The sequence below is a fragment of the Sciurus carolinensis genome, chromosome 15 (genome assembly GCF_902686445.1).
Source record: "Sciurus carolinensis chromosome 15, mSciCar1.2, whole genome shotgun sequence".
In the NCBI taxonomy this organism is placed as follows: Eukaryota; Metazoa; Chordata; class Mammalia; order Rodentia; family Sciuridae; genus Sciurus; species Sciurus carolinensis.
In genome coordinates this window covers 61,661,018-61,688,556 of record NC_062227.1, presented here as the reverse complement: position 1 = coordinate 61,688,556, position 27,539 = coordinate 61,661,018, and the positions used below count along the sequence as shown (strand labels likewise).

Below are 27,539 nucleotides of genomic sequence, written 5' to 3'. Positions count from 1 at the left end.
AATCTTACCAAATTTTCAAATCGGAAATTGGACAAAGGAGAGAGCTGTCTGGAGAAGGTGGGAGAGGAAAAGCACTACCTGTCTGGCTGAAGGAACCCTGACAGATGGGCCACGTGGCCGGCTGCTAAGGTTGGGCTTCAGACTTGGCCGGGATTCCTTCAAAGGAAAGATCAAAAGTCACCTGAGGACTCTACTGTCCATGGTCTCTCTGATCCCTGCCTTTGATAAAAACTGGCACAGCTGATACATTTTTGGAATCTCTGAAAGTGGAACGCTCAACCTAGGGGAAAGTGGAAATAAAGGAAGAAAATGGAGAGATCGATGCCACAGAGTTAGAGCATTTGAACAGCAAAGGTGAAGGGACGCTGTGCGAGGAACTGCAGGGGGCGCTGCTCTCACGACGGGAAGCAGACGTCGTCGCAGCAAGGCCTGGCACCGCTACCCTCACAAAGCAAGGACGCCGCGGCGCCCCAGACCCACTCGCTTACTCGGTCACTCACCAGCAAACACTTATTGGGCACCTACTATGCACTGGGCATATCGAGTTTATTATGGGGATTAAAAGAAATGACATAAAAGGCACTCTCCACTCTCCTGTCCCTATGGAGATGACTGTGATGGTTGAAATTCCACAAGACCCTCTCCTCTGCACAGGCTGTTTAGATCTCCTGTTCTGTTAATAGCAGCCACTTTCACTCAGCAGGATCCTCGTGTGGATAAACTGCATGGTCCCTGCAACTAAGGAGTCTCCTTGACTTGTCTCCTGGCCTCCAGTTTTGCACTCCCCCATCCATTGTCCCAAAACAGAGTGAGCTTTTAAAAGTGCAAGTGAGACCACTTTACTGTTCGACTTAATATTTCCCAGTTCTATCCCATCACGCTGAAAATAGAACCTAAAGTCTCTGGTCTGCCTTACAAAGTGCTCTATGATGATCTCTACTAATTCTCTCTGCCTACTGTAATAATACTCCTTGAAGGAGCAAAGTTTCAGCCTGCCTCAGGGCCTTTGCACCTGTGATTCCCTCTACCTATAACTTTTCCTCCTCCATTTTCACAAACTGTCTCCTTGTTATCATCCATGAGGAATGTTTCTTCCTCAGAGAGATCTTGCAGAGATGCATATCTAGAAAAGTCTTCCACCCGCTGGGCGCAATGGTGCACACCTGTAATCCTGGAGGCTTCGAGGCTGAGGCAGAAGATTGTGAGTTCAAAGCCAGCCTCAGCAACTTAGCAAGGCCCTGCCTATAAATAAATATAAAAAGGGGCTGGGGATGTGGACTCAGTGGTTAAGTGCAACTGGGTTAAATCCCTGGTACCAAAAAAAAAAAAAAAAAAAAAAAAAAAAAAAAAAATCTTCCACCCACCAACTACTAAGGCTTTGCCTATCTTAATTCTTTTGAAAGCCCTGCTCCTTAGTGCACCCTAGCTGATACCTGTCTTCTGGTTTATTATCACTTCCCCTTTTCCCTGCAGAATGCAAGTAACAGGGCAGAATCTTTGTGCACGTTGTTCACTTTGGATCCTAGATCAAAACACACACTCAACAGAAGTTTGGTGAATACACTCATACATGCTCTGATGTACCAAATTTGGTGTGGTATGTACTAAACACTGCTGTTCTTGGAGAATTTCTGGTTGTATAGACAAGAAAACTGAATACTTTATTTAAGAAACAGTTACCCTAATACTGAATCCAAAGACGAAACCAATCTAAAATGCCCTAGTAGGAAGCTATAAAATCAAAGAACCTGATGAGGAAGCTTACAGTGCCCAATCCCATCGACAGCTGTTTTTTTGTTCTGTTTTGTTTTGTTTTTGGCGGGGGTTGGTACCAAGGATTGAACCCAGGGGCACTTAGCCACTGAGCCATATCTTCAGCCTTTTTCATATTTTATTCTGAGACAGGGTCTTGCTAGGCTGCTGAGGGCCTCCTGAAGTTGCTGAAGTTGGCTTTGAACTTATAATCCTCCTGCCTCAGCCTCCCCAGCCACTGGGATTACAGGCATGGCCACCACTCAGCTCAACAGATGTTTTTAAGATAATATTTAAGATAGTACTTCTACTGTCTTGGTTTCCCAAACCATGTTTGGTAAAGATACTTGATGAGGATTTTGATGAGATGCTGGAGAGTCTTTGGTGCTGCAGGGTAAGGTTATCAAAGTGGGAATCCAAGAGAAAGAAGCATGGACTCCAACGCTCAGCTCTGCCACCGCATGCAAGGCAGTGCACGCAGCAACCCTTCACGCTGGATACATCACGGTGAGACATAACACAAAAAATCCGTACCTCAAATAAAAGCAGGGATCATGGTTTTTGGTTTGTTTTTTGGTGCCAGGACACTTATCCACCAGGCTGCATTCCCAGCCCTTTTTATAGTTTTATTTTGAGACAGGGTTTCACTAAGTTGCTTAGGGTCTTGATAAATTGCTGAGGTTAGCTTTGAACTAGAGATCCTCCTGCCTCAGCCTCCTGAGCTGTTGGGATTGGAGGTGTGTGCCATTGTGCCCAGCAGGAATCATGTTTTTGATGCATAAAAATGGCTAGCATTTCAGGAAGATTCCGGAAAACACTATCACCATGAGTGTAAACAGCTCACAGTACATCTAACCTAAGGATGAAGTTTGTATTCTGCCACTGTTTTTACTCTAGACTGGATTCTTCAACAGCTGATAAATTAAGGGCTCAGTAAAGAACGGGACACAAGGAAGGTCTACTGAGAGACAAATTTCTACTGCTATAAATTCTCAGAACCCATGTTATAGAAACCTTATTTAGTCATCTTATTATATTATTCAATTTCAACATATTTTTTAAATAAATGTTATATTTGACCTTCCTGTGTGATAGGAAGGCAAACTCGTACAAATCTCCTGTTCTCCCTTCTCCCCCCAGAGTTGTTCCTCCCTACAATTAGCCTCAATAGACAGTTTTTTCAGGGACACTCAAAGACCGCCTTGGCCTTCAGCATCTGCTAGGCCACACTGGCTTCAACTCTCCTGAGATGACATTCCTAAAAGGCCCAGAGGGAAAAGTGATATTAACTGTACTAGGGCAAGAGGTCCCCAAGGAGGGAACATATGACCTGGTTCCTCTCATCTGTATTGACTAGGTAAACTCATTAAATGACTCATTACCTCCCATAATCTACTAAAGGGAGGGTGCCCTTAGCAGAGTTCTGGTAGAAAGAGGCATTTGTGGGATAACGAAAAAGAGACAAAGGGTTTCTATCAGTGAAATTTCTGAACGGGAAAGCAGAGGAGAAACAGCAAACAGTAGAATAAGGTCAAGGGGCAGGTGGAAGGAAAAAATAAAAGTGGGGGTTGGCTCAAAGTCAAGGCCTGGTCTCCCCTCCTTCATAATTCTGTTCCCCGTTGGCCCTGGCACTGTTAAAACAAATTCTAAATACTGTATTGTAGCTGGTCTCAGCACACAATTGTGGAGCTCTTTAGCTATTGTAAATAATTAACCTAGGGAAACCACTCTGTCCTTTACCAGTGGCATTTAGCTGAATCGACTTTAATCTGCAGTTTTACTAAAACACTACGTCTGAGCTGTGTGCCGAAGCTAGGAGCAACGAGATGGTGGGAAGAAAGGGGGACATCACAAAGCTCCGCTTAAGTACATTCATGAAGATGTGGCATTACTGGATTCTGCACGTAAAAGGAGCCGCAGGCAAAAAGCTACCCCAAAATCCAAATGGAAGCAAGTTGAAGAAAGAGGTCTGAGGTGGGCCAAGGGGGTAACTTAAAACTCCTGACAAAAATTACACATCATTCTAAGCTTGTAACAGCCAGCATGTCAACCAAAAGAAGGAGGACTAGCAATTACCACCAGGGGAGAACCCACCGAATGGAAACGCACACCTGACCACCATCCTTCTGAGAAAGAGAATCCAGAGGGGCTGGGGCTAGAGCTCAGTTGGTAGAGTGCTTGCCTTGCAAGCATAAGGCCCTGAGTTCGATCCCCAGCAACGCAACAAAAAAAAAAAAAAAATAAAGAGCTGAGAATCTTCAGCATAAGCAAAACACCCAGAAGGTAACCTGCCCCTACTTTTCTTCCTTTTTAAAATAGTCCTCAGAGAAAATTATATTTAAAATGTCTTTGTTGCTGTTGTAGCTTTATTCTTTGGATTCTGGGCCTAGACTCAATCCCAAACTACTGGAATCACCCAAATTGTGGTTTCAGGGATTTTTTTAAAGCAAATCCACAAGTTGCCACACACTGCTGGCATCATGCCCTGTGTGGCTCTCTGAAATTCCCAGAACGTAGTGTTTTCTCATCTACTTTTTGCTGAATGTTAAGATTTTGAGTTTATTTGATCTTCTAAAGGTCTTCTAAGTAAATCGAGATGGTCAAAATTAAGAATTTAAGACCCCACTGCAGCGCCCCCTGCCACTGATTTCACTGATATCCCTTATTTCCAAATGACCCCAAAATACAGCATAGCCTCAGGTTTCAAACATCAAATAGTTCAATAAATATTTACTGAACATCGATTATATGTAAGAGACGTTCAAAACTGCTGTAAAAACAGAGACATATGAACTTAGCAAAGCCAGGAACAGAATTCAGCTTCCCTCCTCCCTGAATTTAAGCCTCCAAATTTATGGGAAGACATCATTATCAGGAAATGACCTGAAATAGACACTTACGTTGTGGGTTCTGCTGCAGAAACTCAAATGGTCTTGTGACCTATCCCTATAGCATGCATGTCAAAAACAAGTGTTCATAAAGGAAGAGAAAAAAGACATCTTGCACATGCAGGAAGAAGCTATTCAACCTTGGCTTTGTAATTCCTTCATTTTAGTTGTGCATCACACATGGGTGTGGTTTACACACAATTCAAAGAGAATCATAAAGTCCATTAGCAAAAGACCCAACTGCCTTTCCCCTATGTCAGAATTTGTAATTACATCCTTGCAATTCTCTTTTATTAGCCCTTCACGCTCAGGTGATTCAAGGCAGGTGAACCAACAAACACAAAATCCAGAGCCACCTAGTAATGACTTAGTGGAGATCAAGAAACTTGAGCCCAGAGGAATTTTACCTGTTTGATTTCAATTGGCTGATTCTCGGGAAGGTATTTTGGCCGAGAATCATGGGCTCAGAAACAGAAACCACTGTCCTGAATCATTCTTTCCAACAAAGAACAGCAGTCTCTGAATTATGCTCAGAATGGTGGAATCTCAAAATCAAGAACAAATTAAGAACAGACCCTAAGAAGACTTTGGGGTCAGGACATGCAGTTCGAATCCTAGCTCCTCTGGTTACTTATGAGGGCAATTTCTTAACCCGGGTCTCAGGGTCCTCCTGTGTCAATGGGGACGCACGGGGCCACACAACACCACGAATCAACTAGCATTCCCTTCAGTCAATGAGAGACCTGGAGTAAGTGGAGATGATCTCTTGATGTGGAGCACTTTGCAAGCTTTTCTTTGCAATCTTTCTTTCTTGGCAATAAGTGTTACAGTCGCAAACACTAATAACATTTCTCATTTTGTACATTAAAACTAAATACCAAGTGCAATAAAGAACTAGTCAACCTATATTTGTCTGAAACACAGAAGTCCTAGGAAAGAGAAGCATGTTCACTCTAAACGGCTTACAAGTTAAGAAGTGATTTTTGAGTGATTGCCAAAATACGTTATTAATTTAAAACAGGGGAATACATTTGTCAAAATTCACCTAACTCTGCATTTAAAATGGGTTCACTGGTTATGTGTGTGTGTGTATCTGTGTGTGAGTGTGTGTGTAAATGATTTCTCAATTAAAGACAACTGCTGAAAACAAATACTGTTGCTCAATTCTAGCCCTTAGAGATTCTGCTGAAATGATTCTGGGGTGTGTGACTTGGGCCTGGGGAGTTTTAAAACTATCGCAGGTGATTTAATGTGGAAAAAAATAAAAATGAAAAGACAACGGGATGCAAAATAGTGTAAAGAGTACTATAGGGATGTCAGATTTAGCAAATAGAATTCAGAGCAACCACTTAAATTTGAATTTCAGATAAAATACCTATAAATTTTTAGCATATACTACCAATATTGGAGATTTTAGGGTATGCCCCAAATATTACCCTATCTCATTTGGTGACCCTAAATAGTATGCTAAGTCTCATGCAAAAAAAGGTGGAGGTGGATATTGTTTCATTGTATATGTATGACACAGATTTTTGAAAGTCTTTTTCTGGGGAAGGGAACTCTGGTAGGAGGCAAGAAAGGAAAGAACACCTTTTAATGTAGATGTTTTGTGCATTTTGAATCACAAGAATGTATTTGTACATATTTTTAAACAAATATAACATTGAAAAATAATTTCTGATAAGAGCTAAAATATTAATGTAAGAAGATATGGTACACTTAGAAAACAAAACTAATAGGAATTTGCTCAAATACTTTATTTTACTGTACCTTAATTTTTTAGTGTAGTTAGATGTAGGCAAAGTATTGATAATTACTTGTCAAGGTGATGGACTATATTTCAATTAATGTTAGCAATCTCCCATTGAATTGCTACTCTACTAAGCACTTTACACATAGTAGTATTTAATTTAATTCTCACAAGAATCCTTTGGTGCTTTGCAAATTAAAAGGCTGAAACTCAGAAAGGGTAAGTCATTTGCCTAAGACCACGCAGCTGCTAACTGGCAGACCTGGGGTTTGAATCCAGGTCTGTGAGAATCCACAGCCTATTCCTTTTCAACACAACACCACACAACGCAACCCAACACAAGGCTATTTGGTAGAATATGTATTTCTAAAAAGAACACTTGTCTTTAGTGATGAAAATCAATGCAAAGAGAAAAAACAATGAATAAATTCATATCAGTCACTGAAATATGAATGATCTTACACTAATAAGTCCTTCCCTCCTTCCATCCTTCTTTGGTTATAAGTAAATATACAAATATACTTCACTTTGGGCAATGCTCCTGTTTCATGAAAGTAGTTTATAAATATAATTTATGCAAATGTCATCATATTTAGGATAAAATTGAGAGTCTGCTTTTTAGACAAGTTCTCTGATAAATGTTTTTTTAAATGGTCAGAGATTTTTGTAATTCAACTGACCCCAGTTCAGTGGTTTTTAGATAGGGTGCAAAATGAAATAATCTAAGAGTTTGCTAAGAATTGAAGGTCTTAATACAAAACGTGATTGGTGGTTTATGTGTGGAGATGACATTTTGCTAAATTACAAAGGAATTAATTAGGTTAAGTTTCTATCATTAGCCTTTAGCTAATTATTGTTTTAAAAGTATGAGTAAATATTTTCCAGAGAGAAGCAGAATTTGTCACTTAACTCATCAAACCAGTACTGTTTTCACAATTTACCAAGACAGGAATATGTTAGAGGGCTATTCAGTTCTCTGTTGTGAATGGTTTTTAAAAGATTTCTTCAAAATCTGTCTCGGTCTCTACACTCCATGCATTCTCCGGTGATCTACCTTTTTAGTGCTGATGAGTTTGGAGGGGTGTGAAGAAAGAGGACTATCCATTGGATAACTATTGAAAACTAATCCTGAAGCTCTGTAAGCTTAACACTTTTTAAAACAGCTTACCAAGAGCCATTGTCCGACGAAGAGAGCATCAGGCTCCATGAATAGTTGTCATGATGCCTGACCAATGTGGACATTAGGCAGGTCACCAGCCTGCCAGTCCTCTCCTGCTCTCAGGAACCAAAGCAGGACATGGGTTAAAGTGTGTGTGTGTGTGTGTGTGTGTGTGTGTGTGTGTGTTCATTCCTTTAGCAGAGAGGAGCAAAACTGAATGTGGGTAGACAGATTATAGTAATAACAATGACTAACACTTAAGCCATTTTCCCTATACACCAGGTATTACCCCTGTGTTCAAGCTGTGTACTTTCTGCCATTACCAACCAACACTTCTGAACAGGCAGTGTTACAATCCTACTGCAGGCTTTTAAACACCCAACTAGGGAATGAACATTTAAAACCATGCCCCTGAGCTGCTACTGACCCACTTGTGGCTCATCCGTCAGCTTTGCATCTTGTACACCACCATCTCGGGACTCCACTTATTCTCTTCTTTATTCCTCATCAAAGTGAGCATCTTCTTTGACAAAACAAAATTAAAGAACATGCCTAACATGTGAGATCTACATTGTCAAGGATCCTGTCTGAAGAGCAGTAAATAATGGAGGACCTCATATCACAGTTAGCTTCCACCATGGAATTTTTTATATCTTCCCATGTTTGATTCAGGAAATATCTTCCAGAATGCATTATGAACTGGTAAGGTACTGTCTGAAGTTACTCTGCATAAAACTTATATTATTTCAAATAAATTCAATTGCATCTCCATTTAATCATATTTGTTATATCTAACTGAATCAAGTTTTTTGTTTACTTTTCTTAATTTTAAGAAACAGGGAACTGAATTGCTAATATCTTTTATGAACCATGATAGGCTTAAAATTTCTTCCCTGTTTTCTAAAGCCCTCATTTCCCCACGTAAGTCACTATCCCATTTTTATTTCAATGGCTTTCTATCTAGAGATTTGGGAAATATATGTACCTCTATTCACGAAAAAAATTACATGAATTTTTCCCACTTAATAGTTTATGGATATGAAGAACTCAAGACTCAATATAAAAATCTAAAACAATTCCTAATAATTTAGAGTTATGAGGCAGTCATAAATACTTACCTTTATAAAGTCTCACCAGAGTTAGATTAATGATCATGTTTGGAAAATCAGTACAAATAAAGCTCAAGAATTTGGGCAATCAATCTATGAAATGCAGGTGGAGAGGTTTAAGTAAATTTATGTCTTTGCTCAATCTTTGTTTTTTTTCTTAACATTTTTTCTAGTTATTTGAGTCTATATTCTGTACCTTTCTCTGTATCATATCAGCAAATGATTAGCAACAGTGGTAGAACAAATTGATAAATTAAATAGGTGTGGATATTTAAAGTCAGGGTCTTAGTGGCATTTCAGGTACATAATTAATAATAATTAATAATTATATAGATATTTGTGCTTAAAGGCACGTTCCTAACTGGAGTGGTTGGGGAAGGGTTAGAGAGGATAGCATTCCTCATCTCTCTGGGCTGCCCCAGGGGTCTCTGCAGGTGCTAGGCTCTTTTCCCAGTGGTTTTGGAGGTCCCAAACAGCGGCTACCCCTCCTCCAATCAGAGAACTGGGTATTTCTACCATTAGAATAATTTCATGCGAAGCTTTTGGCCAACCTAAGGTGCGTGATAGAACTACACTTTATGTCAGAATCACAGAAATATGCAGAACTTCAAACCCTGGTAGAAATGCCTTCACAGAACAGGAAAAGTGTCCATGCCTTGGGCTTTGCTGCTGTCAAGAAAGAGTCCTACAAGTCCATTTCCACTTCATTTATAAAACCACTATCAGTAACACTGTCCACTATGGACCTCATGACATAATGTTACTCCTAGAATGTAATAAAAAAAAAAATGTGCTTCACTCAAAAAAACTGGCATACTGTCCTTAATCCGAAAAGAAAAAGTGCTTTTTATCTTTTTTTTTTTCCTTAAACCTCTATTTCCTGAAACCTCAGAGTTCAGGTTTGGTTCAAATGTAATAAACATCAAAGGTTCTCTGTTGAAACTACCTTTTCTCTCTCTGCTTCTGGACCATATGGTTCAGCTCCTGTTTGATTTTATTTTTCCTTTAGGCACTTGACTGCATTTTTATCTCTAAGGTTAAACTACCACAAATCTTTCCATGGGAGGAAGTAAATAGAGTAAGTTCTTGTTTTTCATGGTAGTTATGTTCTATAAAGTTGCTTCAAACATGAAATTAGGGAATTCTGAGCCACCGCTTTAGAGAAAACACAGATTTAGGCTCCCTCCAGTCTCTGGTCACAACATTTTCATCATGGGATTCTTATGTAACCTCATTTAATATGACACCTTATTTAACATATGTTGTTGATTGGTAGAGGAAACAGAAGAGATAAGTACAAATTCATTCCTGACACTATTTTCCAATGACTTCACGTGTAAGTTCTTTTTGCAATGAGTTAGAAGCATTTGTTTTTTGACGTTTGCCCACCCACCTCTGGTACTGGGATGGAAGCCAGGGCCTAGGGCAGACTAGGCAAGTGCTCTGCCTCTGACACACATCCCCAGCACTTAAAAGCATCTTTTAAAAGTAGGGCAGTTTACCAGTGCTAATAATAATAATAATAATAACAATGTTTTATTGAAAATAAACATTATCACCACCAAACTTCCATGAATATCAACTCTATAGGTCAGTAATTCATTTTTATGCCCTCCTGAAATAAAATTACCCAAGAAAGTTTTACTGCAAACTCTAGTCAGGTTATGTTAACAACCGACACAGTAACAATTATACAAATGAATCTGAAGACCAGGTTTAGTGTCCGTTCATTAAAAGACACGAATACAAGAGTATATGAATTCACAATACTTGTGTTTTGTCTGAAATTAGCAAATCTAAGACAAAATTATTAGTTGTTGCACCTGGCAATCTAAGAATATTTTTTAAATAAACATTTTGCACTTGAGAGTAAAGACAGATAAAACCTGATAATAGCAATAGCTATAAAATATATTTTTGTCAATGTTTTGATTTCTGCACAGGAAAACAATTTCTACCTGCCCTAATGATATGTATGGCTAAGTTATTGGTCCTTCTTGATATTATCAGCTAAGTTCTAAGGAACTTGTGAAGATCCTGACAAATCAGGTTATGCTCAAAGATTAGATGAAAATATCCTAACTTTGTTTCACACATACAGCTTTACAGAAATCTTTTTCTAAAAACTTGTGCCCTTGAAATGAGACTGGAAATTATTTCAGTGCATTGGATGAAGTGCCCTAGTGGTTCTGCAAAAAAAAAAAAAAAAAGACCCATAACATCTCCAAGAATTTCAAGTTACCAGACCCAGACCCAGGCTTTCCTATGGCAGAGGAAACAACAAACTTCATGCTTTCTTACAAATCTGCGAGATAATCAGTTTTGCACCATTTTCTAAATTTCACTGTCTTGAGATCGAATATTACTGGGAGGTAAGTCAAGTACATATAGAAAACTAGGACCAAATAAAATTTCAAGAAGGAAGGAAGGAAGGAAGGGAGGAAAGAAGGGAGGGAGGGAGGAAGGGAAGGAGGGAGGAAGGAAGGAATAGAGGGAGGGAGGGAGGGGAGGGAATGGAATCAGAACCAAATTTTCCCGATGACCTATTTGTTTTGCTTTAGGGCTACTGCTTAGATCGCAGTCTTCTCCCATGACACATCTAAGTTGACTTTTTACTTCATATTTCCAAATATCTCAGTGCGGTGAGAGTGAGACACCAGTTTGCTTACTGTAACCAATAAGGTATGTTTTTGTCTTTAACAAAAGTTGAGCTGTCATCTCTTTATAATTCCTTGATTTTTGAACCATTTTATTCTATGTGATAAATCTGTTTATCTAGGCTGGTAGCCTAGAAATAGGACCTAATCATATATTGTTGTTTATTTCAGAGGACAAAAAATTACACTCAGATTACTCTAAAATTACCAAGGCACAATCAACCAAGAGATCTTCAGCTATCATGCGTCTGGGAAGTCAGCCATTGAGTTTGCAACTGTGACACCTATGCAGAGCCTACATTTATTCATAAACCCGCCCCTTATTCTTGCCTAATTTGGTTCATGGGGAAAAAAAAAAGTCACCATTCTTGATGGCAAATCAAGAATGCTCAGGCTGCTTGAGCGCTGAAAGGAGACCAAAGCCCCTTTCCCCAAGGAGGGATAGTGCCCTCATTTTCAGAACTGGGGATCCAAACTTTTGAGCCCTAAGTCAGTGATATATTGGAAGATTTGAAGTGGAGGCAAATTCCAGGTCATAGCAATGTCCTCCACATAGGCCGCCTTAGCTTTGACCAACAAAGCTTCTTTTTACTTCAAAATGTTTCCTTAAAATTCCATTTTCAAGCCTGGGACTTCTAAGATTAGTCACGTCTTGGGATTTTTACTGCATGTAAAGAAGCAAATATGCTTGTTGGGAAGTATAATTTATGAGCTGTTTCAGCCACAGGTGCTTTAGCAGAAATCAACTAATCGGAAAGATTGGTCCACACGTCATTAATTTCCCCAGCTTGGGAGTGACAAATGCCACTAAGCAATGTAGAAAAATATCAAAAGAAAGAAAGATGGGCTCTGAGATAAAAGTACCATTTAAGATCAATTTTACACATGATTTGTATTAAAAAGTAAGTTCTTTTCTCTACCCTCAATGAATGTCAAAGATAAAAGACTCAAGGAGACAATCTTACCTGCATGATAAAGCAGACATGTAATAAGGTTATTTGCCCAGAGAGTAATTTAGGAGCCCTCAGGCATACTTAGCCTTACAAAAAGTTTCATTATTCCCAATTAAGTAGGAGAAGCTGAGGACATATTATTTCTCTAAAAAGTTTGCATCTTTTGTTTCTTTCTTAACAAAATTTCATGTCAAAAGTAAACGTTCTTAAGAATGTTATGGATTTATATGTTTATATGTAGACATCAATGCTCTTGTATAAATGTATTCTGGAAACTTGTCACTGGGATTGAAATCATAAAATTATTCACTTCTTTCTAATTCTAGTATTGATTCATTTCAGACCCAAGTAAACAGGTAATTTTAAGGTCACGGTACTCAAGTGTTATTTTCTGCTTAAAAAAGAAAAAAGAAAAAAATATTATTCAACATTCAGTCCACTCTGTAGATTTTTATTTATTGGTAGTGGATTTAATGTATGCTCTCAGTATCGGGGCGTGTGATCGTCAAGCAGCTGATAACATTAGACCAAGAAAAAGGCCCTTAGTAGTTTGAAAAAAATGTCTCTTTATCCCCTTTTTCCTGGAACCTTGCATTTTGGAAAAGACCTGTCATTTATATCGTCTAGTTCAGTTTTGCTTTTAAATCATTTCTTGAGCCCATTTTCAGGAATTGTATTAAATAAAACTGAATTCAGAAAGATTATGTGTAGCATGGAGGGAATATTTCTTTACTTTGGCCCTCTTTCATTTTTTTCATACTTTGCATGTACATTGTAGAAAAGCCCTGAAATCTCAACAAGTTGTATGTCAAAAATGACCCCAAAAGGAAACAGTAGTAAGAACAAATTGAACTTGCCAAACTGTGCCCTTTAAAGCCCAAATTACCAAACCTGTGATGTTCTTGCACAACTATGAAGCCCTGAAGACTGTCACACGTGATGAACGCCTGCTTTGGGTTTTCAAAGCTGGAAATGATGGTGGTTCCTGTCTGTCTTAAATTAAGGGCACAACATGATGCAGCTTTCCACACTTGAGAACCAGGTCCAAAAGTCACCCTTTAAAGAGGCTCAGGAAGGTGGAGCAAAGTCCTGGGAGGACGTTTCCTCTGCAGAAATCATGTTTTGTGCCTGTGTTGTCAAATTTATTATTATGCTTTCATACGGGTCCACGTGCTTTACAAAACAAGAAATTTGAGCCCATAATGTCATGTCAGCTTACCTGTACTCAAAACTCAAACAAGACATGCACACAGACACACAGACACACACCACATTGATCTTTCCTGAAGACGTATTGATGAATTTACAGATGGGTTTAATGGAAAAGATTCACAGTTGGATAATAGCTGAGAGAAAAACATAAGCAAGCAAAGGCTAGAGGAGAAAAAGAATAGGAGGGTTAAAAGCAACAGGGTTCTTATTAAGAGTCTTGACTGGGATATTTGTAGATCTGGATTGTGTATCCAACCACACATGAGTCATTGAGGGTTTTTTTTAGGATTTTACTTTTCTGTCTATAATAAAAGCAAATAACCAGGCTCCTGGCAAATTACAAGGAGCTTTTATGAAAAACACAGTTTTTCAGAATTGGATGTCTCTCTGATGCATGCATGACAAAGAAACCTTTGCATACCTGAACAAGGAACACAGAGAGCATATAAATTGGACAAGTAGGCACGCAGTATGTTCTCAGAGTAATTATTTAATATTCACAAATATTTATGATGGAGAGTGAGAAGCAGCCAGATGGCTATGCAAAGAGTTACTATAAACAGAATGTTTTCCAAACTTTTTTCAAATAGCCAACTGGAAAGAGTGTTAACATAGAGACAAAGATGGATGAAGAAGGGAAGGTAATGAGAGAGAACAACTTCCTTCAACTTGGTTAATCATTTGTCATGTTTTTATGAATCAATCACTTGACAATATTTTACATGTTACTGGATTCTACAATATAATTATTACTAGAGAATTTTTAAAATTATTTTTGCATGTCAAAATATATTTTGTTTGCTTTAGTAGGTAGGTCTTGAGATTAAAATTGTCATAAATTTAATCATAGCAGAGCTAGAACAAAGCTTTTAAGCAAAATGAAGAGCAAGAGTTAATTTGCTCTGAAATTAATAGCAGTTGGGTGTCAGTTCCAAGGCATGATATTAACGAGCCTGAATCAATAGATTCAATCACTTCAGGGATCTGTTAGCTTCCCATTCTGTAGTACTAGCACATATTCTAGTTAATTGAGACACACCTTGTCTTTCACAGGGGGGGCTGGGTGAATGAATACAGGTGAACAGATTGAACCACATAAAGGAATAAACGATGCCGTATTCACATTTGAAGAACTGCAGGCTAAATTATGTCTTTCCGATCTAACAGCAACAATGATAATACTGGTAAGTATACATGATTATATATCTTACACTTCCCTGTACTCCTTCCAGAACTTAAATGCCATTATTAGTCAAAGCAGAGTGATGCTTACAGAAAAAAAAAAAAAAAAGAAGAAGAAGAAAAAAACATTATTCCTATCTCTTGCCTCCCTTTTCTGCCTTTCCCCAGGGCCACTGTCAAAGGGGGCATTTGGTCCCATGGATTTTAGTGATGACCTGCACACCAATACTCCCAGACACTATTCACTGCCTGACCTCTCCTAAGAGGTCTGGGTTGCCGTCTTTTCCCCACAGACCCAATAGAAGGACCACAAGCACCTCAAAGCAGTGTGTCTTCTTCCCCCAATCTGCTTCCCCAGGTCTAGGCCTGATTTCAATTTGGGAACCACTATTCATCTATCAATTTTCTTATTAAATGAAACCAGCAAATGAGACTTCATACTTCTCCTTTCTCCCAATATCTGGTCAATGCCCACTGGGATCTTTTTAAAAAATTTTCCATTCCTAACGGATCTCTCTACAGTTTTAATTCTCTTAAATTTATCTTCCTATTTATGACCACAATCCTACATCCAAATGATGAGCGGAACCTGACAGTTTTCACTAAAATCACCTGCACCCTTTTCTCTCCCTCTCCAGATTCTAAGCTCTTTCAGAGCAGATCCTACATACGACCTTAATAAATTTATTAGTTAAAAACTTCACACAGACAAAAATTATATTGGATATTACATTGCTGTTGCAAGTATAGCATGGTAACCAGGTCTTTTATTGCAATAAATGCCACTTAACTACCTTGACATTTTCCTTAAAGTTTATACCATTCCATAAACAGAATTTGTGCTCCCAAAGAATGTTAATTCTTGAATCTGTTATTTCTATCTTTTTTATCCAGTGACCATCCATAACACATGTTTACTGTGTGAAAATGCCTGATTAGAAGCAGTTTTGAGTTATTTTTAAACCCTTTTATTCTGATTCCTGTGCATTTAAAAACATGATTCCTAAAAAATGTTTCTACCAATTATATAATGTCATGGTGCAAACAGTACATCTTTCTTTAACTCTATGGGCAACATGTATGAATTTCAAATGTTCCCTTTCTATTTTCAATTAGTTCTGTTCTCAAGGTGCCAAGCCTTGATCCTTATGTGTCTGAATGTCGACTGATCTGATTTTAAGAATCAACCCCCTGTTTCAGACTGCTTATGCTATACCTCAAGACTTTGCTTCACTAAGATGGCTCTAATCACACCTACCAGGAACCGAAGATTAGGGAACCGTCTTCTGACTCCCTGGCTCATGCACCAGTCTACTTTAAAAGTCAAAGCATACGCCGAAAGGGTGACTGCTCTAAGGAGTCAGAACCATGAGACTTGATTAGAAATACCACTGGGAACTAGAAAGAACATTACAACACAGAGAAAATTCATCTGCATAACTACTCAGTTATTATCATATAATCATTTTACAGAGAAAACCACATGATAGAATTCAATAACTGCCCCAGAGCTCATGCAGGAAACAGATGCCACCAGGGCTGTTCGAGTCTGTAGAGGGGACCACGTCTGCAGGCTGCTGTGACTCTACCTGGAGGAGGACAAAAGAGACTGGACAAAAGTCCTCATGCGCCATCTTTCATCTTGCCCTTTAAAATCTAGATGCACTCTTTATAAACTCAGATGGAATGAATTCTCATCACTTCTGTAAACACCTGGGGCAGAGAAAGGGCACTCCTATTAAGGACATCAGAAGCATTACTAACGAGCTACCTTTTATACTTCTGTTTGCTCGTTTATTCTAGTAGCTAAGTGAGAAATTAAAATCAAGCAAGGGAGATGTGGGGAGACTGTATGGGCCCACTTCAGGATCAGCAGTAGGTAATGGTGGCCTAGTGCAGTCCCAAGCCCAACCTGGAGCTGCTCATCTGTCTTAGTACTACCATGGGGTGTTTATCAGCTAGCACCCCTCTTCCAGTTGATGGAATAGCAACAGTTCCTCCCATGGGGCACTTTTAGCAAGTGTCATTTGGTTCACCCTGTTACACATGTGAGAACATCAGCAGCGCAGTGATCTCCCCTGAGCTATGTTTGACAGTGTGGTTTCTAAAGAAGCTTTTACCTCCAAACCCTGAAGGCAACATCTGAGAATGCAGGCAGTGCTACTAAATTCAGGAAGATGAAGGTCAAAGAGGGAGAGAGAGGGACAGTACAGGAAACAGGAATAAGAGTTTTCCCATAGAGATCATGGGAGATATCTTTAGTTCACTCCAGGAATTAAGAAATTAGCAAACTAATTGTGATGCTTCTGCATTTTGCTGCCTCTTGGGGAAAACTTCATCAAATCAGAGTTCAAATCGGTCAAGAAGTTACCTGAGTCAATACGTGGCAACCCCTGGTATTGGAAAAGGTTTCAACATTTTTTTTTTTTTAAATCACTGAGATGCCCAGCATTTCTCCCCCTCCTCTTTGAAAAATCTAACTTCATTCTATATTTTGAATGTTTTGATAGGACCAGAAGTATTTATCAACTGTTCATGTTATTGTGAAAATAACGTTCTAAGTACTGAGTAACTTTTTCAATAGACTTCTCAGGCTCTGATTATCTCTCCTAAATTACTTTTTCTAATTATTCTTATTCTGCTGTATCCCTCAGGTCAGATTTAATGTACAGTTTTATTTTTTCTGAGAATGTTAAGGAAGCAACAATAAAAGATGTTGCCCCTTGATTCACTATAATTAGAAATAAATTTGTGTGCTACAAAAAGACTAAAATAAAGTCTGGTAGTTTCTTTCTAAATACCTTTAAATGATTTTTTTCTTCTTTTATAGAGTTTATTTCTGTGTGTGTGTGTGTTCACATGCACACACATACACACACACCCACACACTCATGTACTTATAGATATATACATCTGTATATCTAAATGAATAGATACATAAAAGGAAAGAATAAACTAAAATTGAAACAAGAATTACAAGTTCCCCAGGTCTAGAGTTAGTAGAAATGCTAAAATAATCAGTAATTCCTTTCATTTTAGGCAGCAGAAAATCAAGATCTTAAGGAAACTATGTCACAGCTGTGGCTATACAGTTTGCAACACTGACAATATTGGATTAATAATAGAGTAAAATAATTATTGGACTTAAAGTTCACAAATTTATAAGACTATATCTGTTTCCTATGAAGTTGCTTCCAAAATTATGTGGGTGGATCTTAGTATCCTTGAATATAGCTTTACAGACCTAAAGTGTTGCTTTTGCTTTTCTAGATACCTTGCAATTGGTTTTTATGGCAGCTATAACTTAATTTACTTTAATCTCTTTTATTTCTTATAACTAAACTTCCACTCTCAGCTCTTAACTTTTGATCTATAATATCTACCCAATATTATACAAATTGTGTTCTTACATTTGTAGGTTCACATCTTTGGAAGAGAGCTTGAAGGCCAGGGAGTTCCATTTCCCAGAAGCAGCCATCTCACAATGCCTCTGACTAGGAAATCTTGGGGGGCTGCCGGTCTTGGTCCTCCTTGTTCTGATTCTTGCAGTGACTTCCCAAGTGGTGTCTCCAACCTCACCCTGGCCCTCTCTGCCACCTGCTTTGCACTCTCCACACTTTTCTCTGAATGCACCCAGCTCTATGCCAGGTTTGATACTCAGCAGTGATTTGCTTGATGTGGTTTCTTCTTTCCTGATTCTTCACCTGTCAGACGTCTTCAGATGTCTTTTAGCTCTCAGCTGAAATGCTAATTCCTCGTACAAGTCCTCTTGACCACTCCCACCATTATTAGTTCCCATTTAAAGAAGCTACATGCAGTCACGATGACCTCTTAACAGTCTTAGATTTTAATTTTCCTTTAGTGTTGTCTAACCCTTCAACTTTGAACACTTTTTTCTTTTACACAGAAAAAGGAGGGACGCGAAACAGTGATTGAGCAAATTCACTCTCTCTTGCAAGCACTCACATGACGTAAGGTGACCCCCCTCAGTCATGGTGTTATTCTGCACAACGCTCACAGAATCTTTGGTTCTCAGTATTTTTTTTTCCCAAACTTCAACCCACTCTGGGTTCCAGTCTTCCTCACACTATGCTGACAGCTCACCCAACACCTGGGCCAGCATTTCTACTTATACATTCCTATGCTGATTTGTCCTACAAACTAGTTTTAAAAATTGATTTGCCTTCAAGCCTGCATGTAACCTCTTGAGTTTTTCCAGTGGTCTCTCTCGTTTCCCTTTCTCAATATCTTATTTTGAGAGGTCCATCCCCTACTTAAACGAGTTGCCAATGCTTCCACATAGTCACATGCAATCATCATATCCTTCTCTCCATCTCACCTTTTATCCTAGAAAAGTCTGACACTACTCACCATTCTTGAAAAACATCCTGGCTTGAGTTCATGATGATATTGCCTTCTGGTAATTTACCGCCCACTTAACTGGCTTTTTACTGACTCTTCCTGTGCAAGATCTCTCTCTCTAATCTGTCTCTGGGTGATGTCCCTAAGACTATGACTCTAAACAGTATCCAAAAGCAATGGACTCTGAAATGTCTATATTCAGCTATGACTTCCTCTAAAGGTTCCAGATTCATATATGCAAAAGCTCATTTGGATATTTCCACTTGGGCATCTAAAAATACCTCAAATGGCTAGAAACGAATTCAGCATTTCCCTTGCAAAGTTTTTTCTTCACTACTTTTACCCAACTAAGGAAATGGCTTTACCATCTCCTGGGTATCTTCAGTATGCACCCTGGTGATCATTTTGGCCCTTTCTTTCCATCATTCTTACCCTTAGCCAATTCATTAGCAAATCCTCTTCGCTCTTCCTTCAAATATTTTCTGAACAAATGCACTTCTCTCCAGGACCCTGGTTCCCATCCTATTCCGTGCCCCATCATCTCCATTCTCCCGAACTGGCCTTCTATCTTCTACTCCAGTCAACACACAACCCACTGCACTCAAGGAAGCAGAGAGATCTTTGTAGAAAGATCACTTCCTTAGATACGAATGCTTTCATTACACAGAAATAATGCTTGAGGTGATGGATATGCTAAATTTCCTGATTTGATCATTACACGATGTACAGGTGTCCCTCAGTTTCTGGAAGGAATTGATTCCTAGACCTCATGCAGATACCCAAATCCAGAGATGCTCAAATCCCTTACAGAAAAAGGAACAGCATTTGCATAGAACCTATACCCACCCTCCAGTGTACTTGAACTCATTTCTAGATTACTTATAATACCTAATAGAGTATAAATGCTATGCCAATAGTTGTTACACTACAGTATTTAGGGAATAATGTGTGCTAGTCAGTTTTTTTGTAACTATGACAAAATGCCTGAGAAAAACAACTTAGAGGAGGAAAGATTCATTTTGGTTTACAATTTCAGAGGTTTCAGTCTGTGGTCACTTGACTCTTATTTCTGGGCCTGTGATGAGGCAGAACATCATGTAGGGGTGTGGCAGAGCAAAGCTGCTCACCTCATGGCAGTCAGGAGGCAAAGAACAGGGCAGTCAGGGACAGATATTGTCCCCAGAGGCACACCCCCAAGGACCTACTCCCTTCCTTCAACTAGGTGTTACCTCCTACAGATTTTGTCACTTGACAAGGTAACAGCCCTCAAAATCTATCAATTCCTAAAAACCTCATCTCTGAACACTGCTGCATTGGGGTGCAATCCTTCAACAGATGAGCTTTAGGGAACATTCCTGATTCAAACCAGAGTATAAGTCTGTCCATGTTCAATACAGATGTAGTTTGTTTTCAAATATTTTGGTTCGTGGTTGGTTGAATATGGGGGTGTGGAGCCCACCAATACAGAGGGCCAACTGTATGCATATATTAAACATCACACATGTATGGTTATTGTCTGTCAATAAAAAATAAAATAAAACTAAAAAAAAAAATCAGCCTCCACCTCCAGAGAATTTTCCTGACCTCATACAGAGCCCCTCAGGTCTGCCATTATTTTGCTCTTTAACATGCTTTCCTTAACAACACGGAAACTTGTAGAATTGTTTGTCTACTTACTTATATCCCCCCAACACTAGCATGTAATTTTCATGATAGCAGAGACCCAGTATGTTTTATTAATCTATTTTATCCACAGTGCTTAGAGGAATATTAAAGTTCATAGAGTGCTCAAGAAAGTTTTTCTCGAAAAATGTTTGACAGGTTGTATCTAAAGCACAGTGGTTTTGTTTTTCCTCATTTCACCCCAAAGAAAATCAAAAGCCAACATATTTGTTATGACTTTCAAAGCCCTCCATGACTTGACCCCATTATGCTCCTCCCTCCCTTCTCCCGGCCCTTTCCTCACTTTCTCTGAGCCAGATACACAGGTTTCTTTACTGTCCTGGAAGATGCCAGGCAAACCCCTGCTGGCTATTCCTTTAGTCTGGAATGCTCTTCCTTCTCTTATCCACAGGTATCACTCCCCTTTCTTCAGATCAATACTAAAATACCAGCTCAGTGAAGCTTGCCCTGGGCCCCTGGTCTACCATTCCCTTACTCCCTGCCCTCTGCCAGTGACAGCTGACCAATGACTGTCCTTTAGTCTCTTTCCTTAGCACTTTTCTTTTAGGCACCATTGATTTAACTTGCTCATCCTGTTCATTTTCTTGTCTCCCATGGGAAAGGTAAGCTCCATAGGGTGAGGAAATGTTAGCTGTTTTGTCCACTTCTGTCCACACAGAGTCTTGAATGGTGCTTGACACTATTAATAAATGCATGTTGAATAAATAAACAATCTACTTAATATAATATGTTCTCAGTATATTGAATAGTTGTTTAGTTAAAAAGACTGAACTTCTACTGAAGAGTTCTTCTCATCATTGATAATCTAGCCTATCATTTAAAGAGGGACGGGGAGTAAAGGTTAATATTTGGAGAGAGTGAATAATTATTGTGAAGGAAATGAAACAAGTTAGGTCATAGTCTCCACTCCATATGCAAGGTTTGAAATAGACTTGTTTTGCTCAGTGCTGTTGATGCTTCCATGTCTATAGAATAAGCTTGAGCCCATATATTCCCATTAAGGAAAAAAGAAATCACTCCCCATTCAGCAGCCATCTTTAGAAAGTGACATTCTCCATAGGAAACATCTGTCTTGTCCTGTCTGTTTTTATTGTAATTGTTTTCCTGTATCTCGACATAACAATTATTTGCTTCAGCGTCAAACTATTGGCTAATCAGTCTTGATGAGTCAACTCAAGAAACTAAATTAATCGTGACACAAACTTTATGTGAATAGTTGATCTACATTTCATACTCTACTGACCAGAGGGACCAGAAACCTAACCCAAAATGTTCAAGAAGGAGGGTAGGAAAAGAGCAGATTTCTGTTCTGAATCACTTGAGACTTTGGATGATGTCCATATTTCTTAAAGAACAGATAAATAATGAGCAGTGAGTCTGAAAGCAGAAGAATATTCTAGAACAGGGTGGTACACCCAGTAACTGAGATTACCCTCCTTGTATTACCTCCCCATCAGGTCAAATGTGCCTGATCAGAAATGACCTATGAGAAAGAAGAGTTGTGGTTTACTTGCATTTGACAGATCCCCTTTATTCCTTCTTGGCAACCACGAAAACAGGCTAATCCAGTTTCATCTGAAAAGTTTTGTTTTCCTTTCGAAAGCAAGGATGGTAACATTGTAAGGGAGTCCACAGTTACTTCTGAAGCAGAAAAGCCTCATTAATGTTGAACTACCAGGCAAGATCACCCTTTTGGTCATCCATAGGCATCTCCTCTTGCCTTCAAGAGTGGCTGATCTCATCTGGGCAGGGGATTATGTATGATAGGAAACTATGAAAAGTAACTATCTGGGGGGTGTGGCACTAGACGAGCCTGATTCTCGTTTTATTTATTTTGTTTATATTTAAATGAGCTTTCTATTATTGTATGCAATAATTCAGCCCCAACTCAGATCATTTAAGGAAATACTTCAAAATTTCAAATACTTGAGCATCTTTTTTTTTTGTATTTTAAAAATGTGTTCCTTTTAGATATACTTGACAGTATATTCACTTGAGAGTATATTTTGACATATTATTTACACATGGAGTATAACTTATTATGACTCTCATGACTATACTATAGACTTTGTGGTAGCTTGAAAATTCAGTAAACTTACACACCTGAGTTTGTAACAATAGTGAAGTCCACCTCTTCTGTTATTTTTTGAAGCTTAAAACTATAAACCATTTATGTTCTATACATATCATCTTATGAGCAAGTGTGAATATAAATAAATATTGGGAAATGTAGATGTCTTTCTTTTACACAGAACTGAATCAAAATTCATACCTAACGAATTCTGTTGCAAACAACTTTGAAACTACATGCTATTTATTTAGAATGAATACCATTTAAATAATTGGAATCCTATATCTTAACTTTTTGATCTTGACCCCAAAAATGCTGCTAAACAAGTTACAGGTGACAGCTCTACCCAATTTTAACCAAAGGTAGATTTTCCAAGGAAGGGAGTCTGTGCTTACAGTTCACCTGCTCCAATAGTCTTCAGGGGCTTAACTAGATAACATACCAGGTGGGAAAATCTGGGAAGCTAGTTTATTGTGACCACCTGAAGGAACACACACACACACACACACACACACACACACACACACACTCGCATCATGTATGCACACCATAGTACAAGCAACACGTAGATCAAAATTCGAAAGTAACATTGAGAAACTGAAAAACAGAAATTACTCTTGATTTCTCTATGGTTGAGTCACCGGAGGAAGTGAAGAAAAAAAAAAAAAAAATCTTTGTCCTACCACTTGCCAGGCTGGCCTTACTCAGTCACTTCTCCCCAACGAAGCTCTGAACACATCATCATCCTTATTCTGATCAATCGGTATTTTGTTTTTAAGACACACAGGGACGGGAATTGGCATGACGGGCATGACTGTACCCAGTGTTTTTGTTTTCTGTCCCTAACCAGCTGTTGGATAGGCAATGACCAAAACAAAGAGCCAGCCGGAGTTGGCCGGTGCTTTGGCGCGGCGCGCGGCGGGCGCAGTGGTCTCGGCCCGGATCCGTGTCTGCAGCTGCGCTCAGGGGCGCTCGCAGCGCAGCCGGCCCGGCTCAGCCTCCGGGCCTCCGCGTCCCAGATCCCCAGGCGGGCGCCGGCAGCCGCCGAACACCCAGAGTGGGTGGGGACGCATTCCAGCCACCACAGCCCGCCTTCCCCAACTCACCAGCCTGCGAAGTTTCCGCGCCGAGAGGGCTGGTGTCAGATTTCAGAGACGTCTCCTTCCCTTCCCGAGCCCTGGGACTCCGGGCTTCACCACCAGCCACCACGCACGGTCTGCTTCACAGGGCGACAGGCATGGGGAAGGCTCCTTCTTTTTCCAACCTGTGGCTCCGGGTCGATCCAAAGCCAGGCGGTCCCCAGCCCCTGCCAGTCAGGACTGCAAGTGGCAGGGCTGGTAGCACCACCCCTGGGAGTCCGCCGAGGCGACTCGGATCAGGAAGGTTTGTGTGAGAAGAAGGCGTGTCTCCGAGTCCTAACGCGGATGTGCCCAGCTCACCTCAGGCAGATCTTGCCAGTGACTCAACCGCTGCAATAAGAAACGCATTTGGCTCCTGGTTAAATTCTCCGCACTGTGGGCTACAAGCCCTAGCAGACAGCTCATTTTGATTCATTATTTTTCTCTGATATATTCAAAGGGCCCAGGGCACCTTAAGAACCGCTTGCTTGGCGTGCTGCTCTCCTCCGAGGGGCGTCTATAAATACACAGAGAGCCAGGGGTGCTGGTGGGGGGCAGAGAAAGGCCTCGGGAAATAAAAGGGGGTTGGAAAGAAATTGCATTTTAAAAGTTAGAATGTGCGCATATGAATACATTGACTGCACCAACCTAATCCTGGCTTCCTAAAACCAGTCCAGAGATCAGTAAGTTACTGTTAAAAAATAATGAGCACACACAGTCATTGAACAAATATTTACTAAGTACCTACTACGTGGTAGGTCCTGTTCTGAACACTTCAGGTTTATTCTCAAAGCAAAGATCCTGGGTGGCCTTCTGGGGATTGCATTTTGGACATACTCTGACATTCCTAATTTTCAGACACATGGTAAAGGTAAGAATACCTGTAATTACAATCGATTTATTCCTCTAAGAAAATTAAAATATTCCAAACCTATTGTTTGCATTTTTATTAGTAAGCAATGAGATAATCGTTGAAATTTTAATTGCTTAACCGTTCCGACTGGGTGTCTAAGAGACTTAATGCTGTTGTCAACTGGGAGTGTATTCCAGAGAATTTTTTGTGGAAGGGACAGAGGAACAGCCCCAAACCAAAGCCTATACAAACAAACTATAGTGAAATAGTGGAGAATTAGAGAAAACATTCATTCTCACAGAAGTTTGTCAATTCTATTAGAAATCTATGGAAGATGTTCTGTTTTTTGGATGTGTTTTTGTCTTGCAAATGGGGATAATAATAATTCCTTCACGGTGTCATTGTGAGTAACTCAGTTCATATCAGTAAGATGACTATTATGGTGCTTGACACAAGAAGTTCTACAGATATGTTGTCTAGGCTTATTGATGTAGTAGTTCCTAATCTACTCCATTCTCCCAAGGCATGATACCATTTATAAAAACTGTTTTGAATTTGATAGGAGAAATTATAGGAAGTTTAGTTTGTATGTTTTCACAATATGTGTCTTAGAAGTCTGTAGTTAATGATAAATCCATGGTGCTTTCCTTCAACAATATGTATGCATATAACAAGTATGTGTTCATACACCTCTGGGAGAGAAAAGAAAGTACAACATTGATTATTGATTTTATTTTATGCATTGATTTAAAATGGCTCTGTGTTTACAATGTTAGTTCATCTCCTTATTCACTTAATGTGTTCACTAGTTGTATTAATCCTAATCGTTATTTCTTGTATGCAATAGAGCTTATAAAGCCCTTGCCCATAGATCATCTCATTTGACTTTCCCAACAGTGCTCTGAAATAGGCAAAGCCTCTATTATATTTATTGTCCCCATTTTAAGAATGAGGAAACTGAGGTTGAGGAAGTTCCAATAGTTTATCTAGAATCATGAAGGTCAGTAACGGTAGAACGTGGATCTACCCTATGTAGGGCTCATGGTGGTCACTATATTTTGCTGCCTCCCTAGTACTTCTGGAAAAGTCCCTGCCACGAGCAAATTTAACACACACATTTATTATCTGCTGTCTGTGTCACCCTTCCCCCAGATAAGTTTGTCACTTGCCTGGTAAGGTTGGCTCTTGCAGGGACAGCTCTGGTGGAATGACTAGCCACATACAGTACTGTCTTTCTTATTCTGAGACCCAGAGCCATTAGTGTCCCAAAGTGACACCTCTGAAGAATGGCAACATTTTCTTCCCTGTGCAACGAGGGAGGCCCAGGAGGAGAGGGTGGTAGAGGACAAGAGAGAAATGTTATTTTGTTGTTTCACAAAAGTCACTTTGACCAGAGGTAGAGCAGAATCAAAAACTCTGAATATTAGTAAAAACAAGGGGATGTATCACGTGTTCTGATAATAATAAAATAAAGCTTTCCTCTACCTGGAGTTTATGCAGCACAAATTAAATAGATGTAATTTCTGTCTGATTCAATAAAACAGCTCTGAGATCAACAGATATATAAATGTACTTAGGAGACTTGTAGTGCAAAACGGTCAGTTGATCACATTTAATCGTCCTTTCTTCAAACTTCTTTGACAAAGAAATGAAAATCTTAAAATGTTTTTAAACCATAATGAAAAATAAAAGGGAGAAGAAACACGAACAGTTAAAATAATTTACAGTGACTATTTTGAAGAACTTAAATCAGCTGGATGCTTGGTACCTGATAGAGCATAGATTACACACAGTGTGTCTACAGAAAGCATAACAGACAAGAAGCAAGCCAGTTCTCCTGAGAACTAGTTCAGTTAGATATCTGTTTCCAGAATATTTGGACCCAAAGTTTCCTTCCCTACTGCCATGCAATCAATCAACAATAAATAAATTCCTTTATTTGCTCAGTTCAGCCTCCAGGAGATTAGATCTTTAAAAAATTGACAATATACTGAAAATTTTAATAATGTATAGATGGGATAGAAAATTGAGTTGTAACAAACAGGAAATTAGAATAAAAAACTATATAAAAAAAGTGGAGAGGAAAAGATCAACTAACAGCAATACCAGAAAGTTCCAGAATAGAGTTCTCTTTATACAGAAAGGAATGGAAAATTAACTAAAAGAAATAAGACTTTTAAAATTCCAGAAGTAAATATCAAGCACTTTAGGAATCAAAACTTCTACTAAAAGTCCAGGTGAATAAATTTCAAATTAAATAGTTAATTAGTAAAACACTCCAAGATACATCATTCTTCAATAATAGGAACCTAAGAATACGAAATAGGAAGCTCAAAAATCCTCCAGAAACAAAGTAAAAGGGTAAAAATTGCATTGGATTTCTCAAGATCAATAATGAATCCAGAAGTTTGAATGCCTTTACATCTTTAAAATGAAACAATTTTGAGCCTAGAATCATATACCTAGACATACTGTCACCTGTGTGAATAAGACATCTATACATGTAAGAACTCAAAAAATGTTCTTCCTGCGTGCCATTTTTAAGGAAGAGTCCCTTTCTTCCAGAAAAGCTTATAAATTAAGAAAGAGGAAGAGATGAAAATAAATAAATGTCAGTCCAACATGGGAGACAGAAAAGGGAATTTCCAGAACAATGGTAGTGAAGCAGTCCTACAGAGAAGCAGGAGGATGACTTGCAGTGGGAATGTTTCCAAGGAAGATAGAAAGTGATGATTTGGTATGGCCGTGCATTTGAAATTTATCAATTATTTTTTTAATGGTGGAAACTGG

At 39.1% G+C, this 27,539-nt stretch overlaps 1 protein-coding gene across 3 annotated transcripts in view; it reads right to left on the bottom strand.

Moving 5' to 3' along the window:
- Rab27b (RAB27B, member RAS oncogene family) overlaps positions 1 to 24,214 on the bottom strand; it is a 56,675-nt gene extending 32,461 nt beyond the window's left edge. Inside the window, exon 1 of one of the 3 annotated variants that reach the window (XM_047526454.1) lies at positions 23,885 to 24,214. Coding sequence is in view for 1 of the 3 variants with exons in the window: in XM_047526453.1 (XP_047382409.1) it covers positions 18,073 to 18,140 (68 nt within the window). In the remaining 2 variants the exon portion in view is untranslated. Of the gene's footprint in view, positions 1 to 18,072; positions 18,172 to 23,884 lie in introns of those variants that run through there. The other 2 variants (XM_047526455.1, XM_047526453.1) reach the window with 2 other exon arrangements.
- Between the last annotated feature and the right edge of the window lie 3,325 nt (positions 24,215 to 27,539).